This window comes from Hippopotamus amphibius, chromosome 10 (assembly GCF_030028045.1).
Source record: "Hippopotamus amphibius kiboko isolate mHipAmp2 chromosome 10, mHipAmp2.hap2, whole genome shotgun sequence".
Taxonomy (NCBI): Eukaryota; Metazoa; Chordata; class Mammalia; order Artiodactyla; family Hippopotamidae; genus Hippopotamus; species Hippopotamus amphibius.
The window spans coordinates 104,575,389-104,592,109 of NC_080195.1; the positions used below are offsets into that span (position 1 = coordinate 104,575,389).

At 34.2% G+C, this 16,721-nt stretch overlaps 1 protein-coding gene across 2 annotated transcripts in view; it reads right to left on the reverse strand.

Annotated features, from left to right (window-relative positions):
• SCAF4 (SR-related CTD associated factor 4) overlaps positions 1-16,721 on the reverse strand; it is a 56,982-nt gene that overhangs the window by 19,268 nt on the left and 20,993 nt on the right. For both annotated transcript variants that reach the window (XM_057696179.1, XM_057696178.1), the window contains exons 3-14: positions 15,865-15,909; positions 13,394-13,555; positions 12,086-12,221; positions 11,619-11,758; positions 10,826-11,002; positions 6,016-6,206; positions 5,536-5,644; positions 3,541-3,705; positions 2,913-2,998; positions 2,062-2,252; positions 1,031-1,131; positions 479-592 (exon numbers count right to left, since the gene is read on the reverse strand). In XM_057696179.1, the coding sequence (XP_057552162.1) occupies positions 479-592; positions 1,031-1,131; positions 2,062-2,252; positions 2,913-2,998; positions 3,541-3,705; positions 5,536-5,644; positions 6,016-6,206; positions 10,826-11,002; positions 11,619-11,758; positions 12,086-12,221; positions 13,394-13,555; positions 15,865-15,909 (1,617 nt within the window). The remainder of the gene's footprint in view (positions 1-478; positions 593-1,030; positions 1,132-2,061; positions 2,253-2,912; positions 2,999-3,540; positions 3,706-5,535; positions 5,645-6,015; positions 6,207-10,825; positions 11,003-11,618; positions 11,759-12,085; positions 12,222-13,393; positions 13,556-15,864; positions 15,910-16,721) is intronic.

Consider the following 16,721-nt stretch of genomic DNA (forward strand, 5'->3'; position numbering starts at 1 on the left):
ATAAAAGGTGGGGAACACTTTTAAAAGTCTTGGGTACCTTGGAATTACTCAACATCACACAAAATCCTTTTGCGGTGCATTCCAAGGGTAGAACAGGGTATTACGACATGAAGGAACACTGACTCTGGCCCCTCAGAGAAACAATACCGATGTACCTATATCTTTTCCTGTATCTTCAGTGAGTATTTTTCAGTTAGTTCTAAGATGAGATGGCAAACTTTAAAATTAAAATGTGAAAAATGCAAAGTTTTCTGAATGACAAGACAAAATATTTTACAAAAATACCTTGATGAACCTACCTTTAAAAAAAGACAAATTTCTACCATTTAAAATTCTATGTTAACTCTCAGGAGATAAACCTCTTTAAAAAAAGATGCACACGTAATGTCCCAGTGTCCAAAACTAGTTTTTTTTTAAAGTCACATGTTATTATATGTTACGTTTTAAAAGAAATGAATTACAAACTACAAAACAGTACCTTTATGGATTTCTGGTTCACTTTATAGTTTCCTCGGCTCAGTTTCTGCAGGGCACGATAAGCATCTTGCCTATGAACCATAACAATATAGGCACAACCTCTGGGAGGAATCATCTGCTCCAAAAGATTTTAATATTATAAAATATGATAACAGCAAAAGCAAAAAGCAACAAGATATAATACTAAGTAATGAGTTCCAACAATCCCAACTCCAACCCCCTGCACCCTCCAGAGCCAGTGTTCTATAACTGGAGACTGAATGAATTTGGAAATTGGTGGTTCCAGTTTGGTCTCAACTCCCAATTAGCAACAAATTTACAGTCCCCTAAGCTTTGTTACATAAAGACTTTTTTAGAAAAAGGTTTTAGATTGAATTTGGTTATCCAAGAAACCTAGTTAAATGCTAAACATGAACTTAAAAGAACACCTAAACCCTAGCTACAGCTTCTACAAACCGGGGTAAATTTCAACTTAGGTCTCAAGTCCTTAATTTCGTAAAATAACATTAATCACATCTATCTACTGTCATTAAGTAATCTAACAAATACTCACATTAATTGATTCAATTGGACCAAACTCTTCTAAGAGACTGGCAACATCCTGCTGAGTAGTCCTTTTGTCCAGCTGTCCCACCCAGAGTGTAGTACTACAAACTTAAAATTATAATCATAAAAATATACACATTAGATAATGAGCAGCACGATACATTACATGAAAAAAAATCATTAGAGAAAATTTGTATGAATTACATTATGGTACCACAAGTTTAAGGAGAAAACCTCATATACATTCTAAAAATTCTAGAAAATTGTGGTCATACTTCAAGAAATGGAACCAGGATAGTGAAAGGTACACCTATGAGTTGGAAAAAAGAAATGGGCTTTTTGAAGACACATCTGAACATTTCATCTATGTAAACTAAGGCCAGAGAAGCAGTATTTTGCCCAAGGTCACCCTTGGCAAGTGAAGAAAAGAGCTAAGACTTGATCCCAACTATTTTGATCACCAACCAATTCAGTGCTTTTGTTCACCATAATAGCTGTCCCTTTCCAACTGTCGAGTGTATATGATTTTTGTTTCATGTTGTGTCCTAGATAATATGCCTTGTAGAGTCATAAGTTTTATACATGCCCTAGTCATATTATAAATTAAAATTTCATTAACAGCTACAGAGTTATATCGAGAGTATGTCTACCACACCTTATTAAACATATTCTAAACACATCATGCAATTCAGGAGATAATGCAAGCTAATACATTCTGTAAATTGTAAATCTTTAGAAAAGAGGGCACTAGTTATTCTGGGGGGGGAACCCCACCTTTCCACTGTGTGTAGAACTAGTTAATGACTATATTTCATACATTCAATTCAAGACACACTATTACTCATCACCGCTGGCTTGGTTCACTCCTCACTGCTGCTTTACAGCTGGCTTAACATACAAAAGTAAATCCAAGGGTATATGCCAAAGCACAAACAAATAAGACATGATAAAGCAGTATTTTGCTAATGGTTATAAAACATTTTAAACTCATGACATGAAAAAAAAATCCAGGAAATTTGAATACAAATATTCATTTACCACTTGCAGTTTCTGGTTTGATTTGAGGAAGGCCTTTTTGTCGGCGCTCTCTTTCTTTTTCTCGATCCCGTCTTTCTTGGGATCGAGATCTAGGAGAATGTCGGCGTCTATCTCTGGACCGAGATCGAGAACGGCGATGACGAGACCTTCGAGATCTAGAACCAGATCGAGATCGTCTCCTTTTTGGTGACCTAGTATTTTCAGGATGAGGGAGGATGGATTAACACATGGAGATAAAAAAGAAAACATAAGCTTGTGTGAATCTGAAAAAGAAAAAATACAACTACGTAATTTAATGTTTAGATAAGTAAGAATTTGAGAGAAGGGAACTCATTTTAAAGATTTTAATATGCTCAAAGTTATAAAGCACATATAACATAAACGAGATAAGTAAGGTTGCTAACTTATAAAAGTATCTCTCATCTTTGACATCTCTGGTACTATACTAAATGACATCTTTGTAGTGAAGAAGCTAATGTCACCATTGAGATATACTGTGACCACTATTCTCTATCTTGTCTTAAATATCTTTGATATTTAAGGTCTTCTTTTCTATTGCAATTATCTTTCCACTTTTTTGATAAATTGGAAAAGGAACTTTGAATACATAAATCTTACAATTTCATCTATTTCTGCAAGTAGGCATCAGAGCAACTCAAAGAGAAAAAAATGTGGGTTAAGATGACTTAGTTTTTTTAAGTGAATACTTCTCCTGCCCCGATCCACACATACATACAAACATACCAAGTATTATTTTATTAATCCTGCACATCTGAAAACAATCCAACTTGATTTTAAATTCTATGTCTCCTAAGACATACAGATTTAGATTAACATTTTCTATAAACTACCTGGATGCTGATCTAGATCTTGACTTTCTGTTATCAGACATGTGCCGCTTAACCTCTTGAATACAAGGTTGTTCTACTTCCATTTCCTTTAAAAAGAAAACCAAAACAAAACACAACACAAAACCCATCATTAAAAGAGAAAGTGGAAATTATAAATAGAAAAAAAGAGGACAAAAATCTAAAAAGTGTTAAATTACAAATCTCTTGCTTTGAAAGTTCTCTTTTGGTTACTTAAGACCAAATTACTGGTTTAATAATGACTGGCCACAAGTGGGAGAAGTTTTTTTTATATGGTTTACAAGATTAGAAGAAATACATATCTACTTCTGGAGATTATTTTGTAAAAGTTACACACTGTGTTAATGAACCATCACCTAAAGCAGTGAATTACACACTGTTTAAGCATACCATAATCTATCTCAATCCTCACAAACACTGTGGAAATCTGTAGTATTATTTAGTCCACTTTCCAAATGAAAAACTTACATCACAGAGAGGGTGAATATGTGCCCAAAGTAATAATCTTTCTTCATATTCAAAACTGAAGATAACAAGCCAATAGGCAGGAATCTGCTTATAAATCAAGGGAACCAAAAAGATAATCAACAATGTGAGAATGAAGTTTTACCTGATGTGCCTTTTGTGTAAGCGGTTCATTCTGTGCCTGAAAGGAAGTTTGGAAAGGCTGCTGCACGGGTGGAGCTGGAGGAATCACGGACTGAGCCATGGGAGGAAACGGAGGTGTAGGAAGAAGGCCAAATCCTGGCATCTGTCCATTAGGAGGAAGTGGAACCTTTTGTTTTTTAAAAATTGTAAGAGTAGATTTTAAGTAATTGCTACCAAAAATAGTTTTTAAAAAAACTTACTTTATATAGAACTATATAGTTACTTTATATAGAACTAAAATATCTTCAATAATTTTGATAAAGGAAAAACTGACACACAACCCTGACTGACAATTTCTACAGCTACACTCTTTCTCCAAAGAACTGTTATATATCCAAGAATATATAACAGGTTAAAAATCCTACAACTCACTTTAAAATTATGAATACACAGATCTGGTTTTAAAATTTAAAAACATAACTTCACTTACATGAGGAAGCAATGTGACAGATTAAACAAACTCAGAGGTACTCTACTGCAAATTGTCTCTCTTTAACTTTAAAGGCAATTAAGCTTTGGGGGAGAAAAAATGGCTAGAAGCATTGACCTCTAGGTTTATTTTAAAAATTTTACTCCAAGGGGAGTTTCAACCAACATGCCTAGGGTTGAATATATTTAGGGTTTGATATTTAGGATTTCAAATATCACAATAGGAAGAGTATTATGCTACAGTCTAACATTTTTCTACACGTGACATTCCAATGCCAATAAAACTAAAAGTATAATTGTAATGTCATTATAATATCACAAAGTATTCTTTCTAAATTATTAATAAACTTTCAGTAATTGTTAAACACTTGGAAATAAGTTCATAGGTTTTCTTTGTATTTTAAATAGGCTTATAAAATATTTTTCAAACTTCATTTATCAGCAACTCTTTAAAATCACAGCATCAACTTCATACGACCAAATACAGGCATATCTCAGAGATACTGTGGATTAGATTCCAGACCGCTGTAATAAAGCGAATAAAGTGAAGTCACGAAGTCACATGAATTCTTTGGTTTTCCAGAGCGTATAAAAGTTATGTTTATACTATACTGTAGTCTATTAAATGTGCAATAGCATTACGTCTAAAAAAAAAAAACAACGTATACATTTTAATTAAAAAATACTTTATTGCTAAAAAATGCTAAAAATCATCTGACAACACATGGTTGCCATAAACCTTCAATTTGTAAAACATGCAGATCTGTGAAGAACAATAGAACAAGGTATGCCTGTATACAGAATGGACTGAACTTTCTAAGAATGTAAGATAGTGAATAAATTCTGAAGAGGTTTCTTAGAACACTTTCTAACTAAGTCTGTAAAGTAGTATTTCACAAAGGCTGATTGTACAACAGAATCACCACACAATTAAAAATAAATAAAGATTCTCTAGACTGACTAGCACCAGAGGCCCAGGATTTGTATTTTTTTTTAAATGTTGCTCCCCACCCCCATAATTTAGATGCATGGTCAAGTTTAGAAAACTCTGAATTAGAGGATTTACTAAAAGAAACCCAACGAACAAACCTCTACTAACTTCCTACAATTCTCCAGTATGCTGTGCTCCTTTTACTGCAGATTTCAAACTATGTTGAAAAGCTAAAAGCCCTCTAAAGCACTAAATCACACAATATTAAAAAAGAAAAAAGGAAAAAAAGGCTTCTCACAAGGGAAAGAGCTGTATAACTAAACAGGACAGTTCCCTGAAACAGAACTACAATCGCTCTCTAAACTAGCTAAACAAAAATACCTATTAAATTATTAGCATGTAATATTTAGCATCCTTGTTTTAAATAAAGCAAAAAGCAACTCAAATCAGTTATGTGCTCAACAGCTTTTCCTGCAGCGGTAGTACTATTTAGCCACTCACACAGCTAAATAATAGTGGTCTGGGAAGCGCAAACCATATGCTCTAATGAATAGATCTTCAGTTATTAACACTCAGCTGCAAGAAAAATGCCTCTACCTGATGGTGCACTGGATCCTGCTGTATTGCCATCATTCGAGGTTGGAACTGATCCATGTTTTGATGTTGGGTATATGCTGGTTGCTGCATGCCATCTCCAGGAAATCCACTAAAAAAGATGAGTAGTCTTCTTTTTTTACCCATTCCAAAAAATAAGATTCTTTGGCACATTTATACTACAGAAACTTAAAGAGTGCTGTTCAGGAGTCATTAATAATCAACATTTTACTGAATCATATGTTTGCCTATATTAACTTATACACTTGGCATTATTCCCAACATAAAATTCTTTATTTTTTTTATTATAAATCTGACAGGATCCCCTCTCCCTTCAGAAGAAAACTCCAAATACCACAATTTTAAAAAAGAATTTTAAAAGACTATATGAAAAATGATTTTGTTATTAGGTGTTACTCGCATTATGCCTTATAATGACTATCAAATTTCTATCTGCTGAGGAATCAAAAGAAAGAAACTTACAAGGGTGCCTGCGGAGGAGAAGCAGCAGTCGCAGCAACAGAAGGTAGAGCAGCAGCAGGTGCAGGGGGTGCAACAGCAGCAACAGGTGCTGTGGTGGCAGCGGCAGCAGCAGCAACAGCAGCAGCATCTTCTTTCTTTGATTCTTCCACAGCTTCTGGCTCATCATCATAATCAAATCTATCAAGTAGCTTCTGGAATAGGTATGTCAATATACCATTTTAAAATTCAGATTGTGATTCACTGCACAAAAATCTTTATAAAAACAGATATTCACCATCATTTATAATCCTGTAATGCTGTCATGTACAATTTCATTTTCCCACATGCCTCTTAGGACCTTGGTTCATAGACAATTTTTATACAAATATCATTTTGAAAAGACACTTTTAAAAATTCTGTTTTTCTTCCCCAATTATACGCGTTTTCTTTTTATTTTCCATATGATTTTATAACTAACTTAACAATAGAAAGATTTTACTAAAACATTAATTTTCCTAGACTAAAAACCTTTGGAATTTTGCCCACATGAAAATGAGTATACATTTTCAGTTGGCTTTGTGAAATATACGAAAAGAAAAACCATCTTAAGCAATCATTATAAATGCCCACAGAAAAATGTCATATGCTAACTTGCTGGAGAATATGAAAAAGAAAAAAGAGAATGGCATAGACAGGGCTGCAAAGTGTACCTGCATACTTGCTTCTTTCTTAAAACTTCACAGCTCACCTTAGATTACCAGAAACTTCCATTAAAAACAAAACAAAACCAAAAACACCAATCAGTGCACTTCACAGGATCACATCTAGAAAAAAAACCATCTGAAATATGGTTACAGGACTTCTTAGGTGGCGCAATGGGTAAGAATCCACCTGCCAATGCAGGGGACACGGGTTCGAGCCCTGCCCCAGGAAGATACCACATGCCGCGGAGCAACTAAGCCTGTGCACCACAACTATTGAGCCTGTGCTCTAGAGCCCATGAGCCACAACTATTGAGCCCATGTGCCGCAACTACTGAAGCCCACGCACCTAGAGTTCATGCTCTGCAACAAGAAAGGGCACCGCAATGAGAAGCCTATGCACCACAACGAAGAGTAGCCCCTGCTCACCACAACTAGAGAAAGCCCGTGTGCAGCAACGAAGACCCAACACAGCCAGTTAAATAAATAAATAAATTTATAAAAAAAATAAAATATGGTTACATATATTCAGAAAATAAGGAATAAAAGTAATATAACCACTACTGTGTTCTGGTAGATTACACACAATACTTCATCATCACAAGAAACATGCAATGTACATAGTTTCTTCTTCTTCTTACAGACAAGGAGACTAAGGCTCAGGTAATTAAGAAACATAACTAAGACTGTACAGTTACTACATGGTAGAATCAGGATGTGGACAATGGTCTTTTCCACCTCAAAGCCCTCAGTCTCTGGCATCCAACAAGGCAGTCTTTTCTCTCAGGCTGTGCCCTTCCTGCTCATGAATTTCCAATCTCAAATTGCTAAGTTTGTGTTGTTCTGTGATAGTTCTGCCTAGAAATTCTGGTTCTACTTTATTGGACAACAGATTTCTAAATTAGGAAAGGAAGTCCCCTTCTTGGACAACACTTTTGTTTCTTTCTTCATAATTCTAGGCCACATGATTGAAACTTTTTATTAAAATTGAGTGATCTAACATGATCCAGGCACCCTGCTGCTTTAGGCACATCAGCTTACTTAACCCTTATGGCAATAAAAAACATAGGTACTACCATCGCTCTTTTACAGTGGTATGTAGTGAATATTTAAGTAACTCAACAACAAGATAATGACAGGACCCAAAATTAAAACTCAGGTCTAAACTGTCTACAAAAAAACCCAAATCCTATGACTTCTGCAGTTTATCACATACACATGTTCCTTAAAGTTTTATGATTTACATGTATTGTTTTGGGAAAAGATTTGAAGCAATTTAAAAATTAAACTGAGATCTACTATCTAAAAAGACATCTCTGTTGTTTTTCAAGAAACTGAAGATCTATGAAGTAGCTGAAATAGACAAACTGTTCCCAGTCAGCTGTTTGACTAACTTAAAACAGACCTTCTTAGTCAAAGGAAAAGCACAGAATTCCTTTTTCTAAACTTAATATAACTAACAAACATCAAGAAACCCACTTAAGATAAAACACTAGAGGAATTTGTTGCAATTCAAATAAACAACAAAATAAGAATGCCGCTAGCACTGCACTCAACATTTTTTTTTTGGAAGTCCTAGCCACCAGAACAGTAAGAAAAGAAAAAGAAACAGGCCTAGATGTTGAAGGGGAAAAAAATTTAGTAGCCTTGAAAATCTGAGAAAACCAACTAGAAAACTAAGCTTTTAATAGCATGATAACTTACAAGATAAAATAAAAATCAATAGTCTTCCTCTATGGCATCATTAACAAAAGTGTTATGAAACACTAAACATGAAAAATGAGTACATATCTAAGAATAAATGAAACAAGAAATGTATAAAACATTAAAAACCTAATAAACTGAATTCTGTATAAGAAATTATCAGTACTTATACTGCAATTCATAAAAATTTATATTAAAGTTCATCTGGAAAAGTATGCTGTGATGGTCAATTGTATGTGTCAACTTGGCTAGGTTATGGTGCCCAGTTGTTTGGTCGAATATTAATCTAGATGTTGCTGTGAAAGTATTTAGAAATGTGATTATCAGAGAATTTCCTGGTGATCTAGTAGTTGGGCATTTGTGCTTTCAATGTCTTGGGCCCGGGGTTCAATCCCTGGTCTGGGAACTAAGATCCCATAGCTGCAAGGTGCAGCAAAAGGGAAAAAAAAAAGATGATGAACATTTAAATCAGCAGACTATGAAGAAAGAAATACCCTCCATAATGTGGGTGTGCCTCAAAAAATCAGTCAAAGGCCTTAAGAGCAAGGACTCAGGTTTCCCAAAGAAGGCATTCTCAAGACAGCAACATGAAAACCTTGCCTTGCAGAATTCAGACTCAAGACTGCAGCATTAACTCTTACCTGGATTTCCAGCCTGCCACTCTGACCTACAAATTTCAAATTTGCCCGTCTCGACAACGGAGTGAGCCAATTCCTTAAAAAAACAAAAACAAAAACCCCTCCCCTTCACCCTTTTGTGTCTCTGTGTGTATAATGGGTTCTATTTCTTTGGACAACCTTAACACATATGTCCAAGAAAAGCCAAAGTATGTTTGAAAAAGAATGAGGGCAGAGAAACACATTTAGAAGTGAAACACAAGCTGCAAGTATTTAAACTGTTATGTTGCAGAAATAAACAAAGATATTAGTGGGACAGAAAGGTGTCCCAGAGACATAGAAACAAATGTGAATTAACTGTATGACAAAAATTGTGAGGGAGAATTGGCTATTTCCAAAAATATAAAGATTTAACTACCCTGAACCATATTCTAAAATAGGTTCTCGATAGATTGAGACAAACATAAAAAACAAAAATATAAAACTACTAGGAGAAAGAGAATTTTCAATACAAGTGCAGAGAGTTTTTCCTAATCACAACACAAAACAGAAGGCTAAAAAACAAAACCAAAATACATAACAATTTATGTTCGCGTATGCATGGAAATAGGTCTGAAAGAATATACACAAATCTGTTCAAAAAAATCACAAAACTGATTTTCCTTTTTACCTTATAGAACTTGCTGTATTATTTGCATTTTTCCCCTAAAAGCACGTACTTCTTTTGTACTCAAAAATTTTATCCAACCTTCTTTAAATTGGCAGTCATTCACAAATCACTAAGAATAATAAACAGTAATTACCATATGGATTCTTAATATGGACTACCAGTAATAAAGTTATTGTATCTTAGAATGCTAGAAAGAATCAGAAATTTCAGAGATGATTAAACTAAAAGATATTTCCTTCTAGGATTTTCAAACTTTTGTGTTTTTTGCACTGCAACTTGTAAAATTAGATGAAATTTTATATAGTCATAAATCCAGCAAATAGGTAAGATATAAACAGACAAGAGTGGAGTTGTCTGGGCTAACATTTCAACAGGAAGCTCTCCAGCGTGCTTAATCAGCACATCTATATCCTTAGTGGCAGCTCCTTAAACATAACTAAGGCTCAACAGAGAAGCTGGAAGACACTCAATGAACCCAAACCCTCATATAACAGACAATGGTAACTAATGTTTTTAACAGGAGAAAACAGAAAGCACTTAAGTGTCTATCAATAGGGGAATGGTTAAACTGTGATGTGTCCATGTAATGGAATGCTCCTAATAAAGACTCAGTAAATAGGTAGTTTTACATCTACTAACCTTAAGAACAACAAAGAGACAAGAGGATTAAGATCAAAACGAGCAAGTTAGAAACAGTGTGTATATACATATGTGTGTGTATATATACTAAAAACACACACATTTTTTATATATGTACACATACACACATATATATACAACGACACACACACACACAAAACATATCCACAGGAAATTAATTATGAAAAGATATACAGCAAGATGCCACAACAGTTATTTTTGAGTATGGGGGTTAATGGTGAATGTTCTCCTGTTTACTTTCCTTTACACAGTTTACTTTATATTGAAAATTTTGCAACGAGTATATATTACATTTATAACCAGGAATAATAACGATGATGATAATGATGTTTAATAATCTATGTTTTGATGTCGGGGGAAAATCTCTCAAACCACAAAGCAACAAAATGAACAAGCCAGAGAAGCTAGAGAATGGATAACTTCCACATTCCAAGATGAGTGATATAAACAATGGGGTGGCTTATGTGAGAGAAGCATACCTTGTCAAATGCAGTTTTTTGTTCAGGTGGGGGGAAAGCAGCTTTTTGTTCAGGTGGTTGTGTAGGAGTTGTCTTTAACTGAGCTGTGATAGCTTGCACCTGAGCCATCACAGCATTGTCAATGGCGGGAGACTGTGGTTTTGGAGGCTGTTGAAAAGTCTGAAGGATCTGCTGAAGCTTAAAGAATGGGAAAACTGATAAACCACATAACAAAGTATAATAGTATCAAAAGTTAATTTACCAAAAAAAAAAATCTTAATGGTGACTCAAAATAGCATAGGCACAGAATAAACTGGAAAAAGGAACCAATCTTTTAGTAATGGTTAAGTTTATTGTAAATGAATGTATCAGGGATATAATGTGTGTCACTTAAGGTTAAAAATGTATGCTGACGACCCCAACAGTAAAAAATGATGGTCAGAGAGAAGAGAAAATACACTGAATTGTGAACAAGGTAAACATATTTCCTAAAAAAGTGTAAAAAATCACCTCCACCAATTCAAATAATTTTGAAATCAACTGGAAATGCTAGAATTGTAAGCAACAATACCACCACTTAGCAGCTCTGCAGTTCTCTCCAAAGGGGTACTGCTATTTCTCAGTGTGTGGTTCCCTTGTTTTTCACCTTTCCCACACTTCCCTATTATCCCTATGTATTTCCTAGTGAAGGCTTTTCTAGTTGAAAAATAGAAATATTTCCTCCCCACAATGTGCTCATTAACTAGGAATGAAAAATAAGAAATGACAATAGTACCTAACTGCAAACAATTTAATCTTTGATTAGGCAGTTTACCTGTTGACCTTGAGTTGTCTGAAATAGCTGGGCCACCGCAGCAAAAGCGTCAGAGCTGGGCAACTGTGGTACAGTTGGTACGGAGTTTGTAGTGGCTTGTGTGGGTTCAGAAGAAACTTTAACTGGAGGTGGAGGTGAACCTAAAAAAGAAAAGATCATTAAGGCCTAAGAGAACTTTAATTCATAAATATTCCTTTTAAACTCCATTAAGCTTCTTACTAAAAGAACATTCCATTCAGTTTAACATACAGTAAAAAATACAGATTATGGTTATTACAGCCTATACTATAAAAAGCACTGAATACTTTTATTAGAAATAAGAATTATGGGAAGAAAACTATACTTTCCAAGATGTAAATTCAAGTTTCTTTCTTACTGAAAAATTCCACCACTATAAATAGATTCCAAACACTTTATGCACAAGAAATTATACCATCTTCTAGGCTCACAGATACACTTGACCATACCTTCATTATTAGTAACATTTTCTGTTACTGGGGCAGCATTACTGGTTCCAGCTGCCATGTCCAAAAGAGGTTGAATAATTTCAATTTTGAATACTCCGTTTTTTTGCCAAAGGTTTAGCACACGTACTATTTTACTCTGTGTGAGAAAAGATGAATATACAATAAATATTTGCATAAATAACTTATTATACCTCTTACAAAAAGAGAGAGAGAAAAAAAACACCCCAGGCTAATATTTCCAAGCTATATCTGTTTCATAAACAGAAAAAAAACTTTTCAGAATTACAACCTGGTTAAACTACTCTAACTAGCCTTTCTTCAGTAGCGTAATCTAGAGCATGAAACAGAAGTGGGAAAAAAAAAAGAAAAGAAATATAACCTAGGGGATCAAAAGAAATGCATTATAATAATAAAAAATGTAAAGTTTTCATTATATTTTATTTATGGTTACAAAGAAACAAACAAAAAAAAACCAGTTATCTTAGAGAAGAGAAGAATTTTCCAGGATGATTATAATAGTTAAAATATTTAAGAAAGTTACTAGCCTGTAATTGTTAGGTAAGTTGTTTTTTTGTGGACTAGTAAATATGAAGGAGATCCAGAGAAAATGTGATATTCGTGGTTATAACTCTTATCTCCTACTTAAGGAATGATCTTCTTTTCTCTTGCATATTTTCTCCACAAGAGCATTCCTCCAAGAATATACAAAATCTGTAACACTCAGATTTATATGCTATTCATTATAGTCTCTAGTTTTCATTATTCTGAGTTTACCAATGTATTTCTCCTACCTATTGCAGTCTAGTTTTTTTGTCTATAATGTAGCTCTATCTTTTTATAGTATACAGTAAAACCAGCCATAAATGTGAAGAATTAAATACTGTAGTCTGATTGCTAATGAATACCATTTACGATCCAGCATCTCCATACGCTGGGGAAAGCCATCAATTATTGGTCCCTTCCTTCTGGAATAAGCAACAATCTGAGATAAGCACTGCTCTCCTCTACAGCAGAATCTCTTTACCATTCAACCATAAGAAATCTTTTCAACAATGTCTTCTTTAAAGCAAGATGATATTTCAACAGTACAACATTCCTGAAGGACTTCGCAAGAAAACAGACAGACATGCGATCACTACTACAGAAAAACTGGGTTTTGTTTCAAGTTCATAGAGATCATACATGATTATCTTTCTAGTACTACAGTAGGTTTTAAATATCTAAATAAACATGTAAATAGATTTAAGTAAATATAAAAACAAAAACAAAACAAGAATACAAGCTTAATTTAAAAATTATAAACTATACCTTATCTTCAGATGGACAAAGATATAAATATTGGAATGTGGCGGTTATGTTTTTAGAGAATCTTGGCCCAAAAACATCTTTATCAGTTCCAAACTGATGACGAGACTGTCGCACAATTGAGTCAATTACATATAATCCTGGAACCTTGTATTCTGGTTTACACTGCAAAGATTGAAGATGTAAAGTCAATACAAGAAAAGCAAATCACAATTTAACACCCATTAATCTCACTTTTATGAAACTATATATCCAATGATTATTTCTATTTAGAAACTATCAATACCTGAATGTTTAATTCTCTTATTGGCTAGCTTGTCAAATTTCCCACAGGTCTGTAGAGAATTGACATTTTTTTTGATACTTCAGATCCCCAATATTGTACTCTTCTCTGATCCCTCTGTCTCCCTACACACAACTTCCCAGAATCAACATTACTTTACCAATCCCTAAGCCACCTCCATACAAATCCACTTCTTATGGATAAGTCTCTAATTCATCCTGCTCAAAAAATAATTTTTACCTTTAAAAATTATCAAGAAGATAATTTTAACAACATTAATTTCAATTATGTTAAAGTACAGTACCAGAGAAACAAGAAGAGGTCATTTTTAGCCTTTCAAACTAACTAGATAAAATGAATAGACAGAAATCTACATACATTTCTGGTGGTAAAACTTTCATGAAAGATGATCTAGCAATAAAAGTAAAGCCTTATTTGATTCAACCAGTCTATTTTGAGACATTTTTCCTAAGGAAAACAATTATAAGATGCCTCTAACTTTTTCCACAAGGCTAGCCACTGAAGTGAAATGTCCAACAATAGGGAACTGGCTTAGTAAATCGTGAAAACAATCATGTGATGGAATAATTTGTAGATGTTTGTGATAAATTCAGTGGGAAAAGCAGGTTATCAGTCCATGCCTCCATTTTTCCTTTTATAAATGTACATGTACATACTAAAACATGAGTGGATCCAAATGTAAATATTCATTGTATCTGGCCGGGGTGATGGCATCTAGGTAATTTTAACTTTTTTCCCATTTTATTCAAAATTTATTTGTACTTTAATTTGCTACTATAAAACCTCTATTGACTATAGAAAAATGGTACAGGTCGACCGGTTTGCAAGGCAGAAATAGACACAGATGCAAAGAACAAACATATGGACACCAAGGGGAGGAAGCGAGGGTGCGGGTCCAGGGGGTCAGAGTGGGATGAACTGGGAGACTGGGATTGCCATATGTACATTACTAATAAGAAAAAAAAATCAAACTGTAAACTTTAAATATATGCAGTTTATTGTATGTCAATTATATCAATAACAGTTCTTAAAAAAGGGAAAAATTAAAAATAAAATGGTTAGTTTTTTCTTAAAAAAAAATTTCCCATTTTCTTAATGAAAATAACAATTAAGGGGCTTCCTAAGTGGTGCAGTGGTTGAGAATCTGCCTGCCAGTGCAGGGGACACGGGTTCGATCCCTGCTCCAGGAAGATCCCACATGCTGTGGAGCAACTAAGCCCGTGCGCCACAACTCTTGAGCCTGCGCTTTGGAGCCCGTGAGCCACAACTGTTGAGCCCATGTGCTGCAACTACTGAAGCCCACACGCCTAGAGCCCGTGCTCCACAGCAGGAGAGGCCACGGCAATGAGGAGCCCACGCGCCACGACGAAGAGTAGCCCCCACTCACCACAGCTAAAAGGAAGGCCCGCGCACAGCAAAAAAGACCCAACACAGCCAATAAGATAAATAAATAAATTTATATATATAAAAAAAGAAAATAACAATTAAAAGAAAAAGAAAAATTACAATGAAAAGAGAAAAAATAAACACAAAAACCTCTATTGACTATAGAGGTTGGTTTGTTGGAGCTCTAACTCCTATCTCTCAGCCAGTATTAAAAGGCCATGGATCAGAGACATTTCCACAAACATGTATTAGTGTGTACCACATGGCACAGCTCCGGGTTTCGGGGAAAAGATAAAGATGTCTAAATAAGTCTCCATTCTCTGTCCTTTACTGAGACAGACATGTGCTAATCAGACAGTTAAAAAACAACATACAATTGTAGAAGTGAAAAATGGTTTAATTATGATGGGAGCAGGGGAAAGTTAGAAACACTGTACAAAGTGATTTCACTTGAACTACTCCAAGATGAGTTAAATGTCAACAGAGTAGACAGGGCATAGGGGAGAGGAGGTATATCAGGCTCAAGGAAAAGTCCTATTCAGTGGACAAGAAATTGTTGTTGAATCCTGCCCTCACAGTAAGTGGTCAACCAACAGTACTGCTATAACTTTTTATTTTGTTAGAAAAGAAAATAAACCAAAAAACCCCTAGTTATTAAAAAGAACCTCTAGTGACAACTTTTCTGTAGAGTGGCTTTAGAACCAATAACCAAATTATAATTTACAAAGTAAATTACAAATACTGACCATAACTAAAATGAGGTAATAATAAAATGGATAGTTACCTTTTTGATGAACTTTTCTACTATCTGAACTACATGCTTATAAAGCTGAAAAGAATGAAAAGTAAATCATTATTCAGTTTACATACTTCTATATTTCCTGTAATTAGAAAACACTTAAAATTTGCACAATTTGAATATTTCTCAAGATAATACTCAACCATGGGAAATAATCCACAGTCAACTCATAGCCAACAACTGAAAAAAATCTTAAATCAGAAAGAACCTACTAAGTAAAACAGAAAACTACAAAAATGCCCCAAAAGGTCCTTTTCTTAGATTTTTAATCAAGAAATCTTCATAAAGCAGTTTATCAAGCAATTTTACGAGAGAAATGAGAACAATGGAATTGGAACTAAATAATGCAGTTTTAAAAGAGACTCCTTTATTTAAGGTGTGATCTTGGGTAAGACATTTAATTTCATGAAGCCCAAGGTTTTCAAATAAAAATGAAGCTAATATTCTGCTGATTTATAAGAATTAAATAAACAACAAAACAAAACAACAACTAAAAAACTCCTCTGCCATTCTACTCTCTACGTCAATGAATTCAACTTTTTTAGCACCACACACAAAAAAAGATAATTATGTGAGGCGGTGGATATGTCAATTAGTTTAATTGAGGTAATCATTTTACAACGTACGCACGTATCAAATTGTGTTCTATTACATTATATTACTAAATTTGTCAATTACACCTCAATAAAGCTCAAAAATATGAAAGGGAAATACTAACAACAACAAAATAAGTTCTGAAATAATGTTACAATGTAGATGCACCATAATTATTATTACGTACTTACAGCAAAATCTGGTTAGTGCTCCTTGATTCAGGCCTGAACTAATTCACAAGACGAATT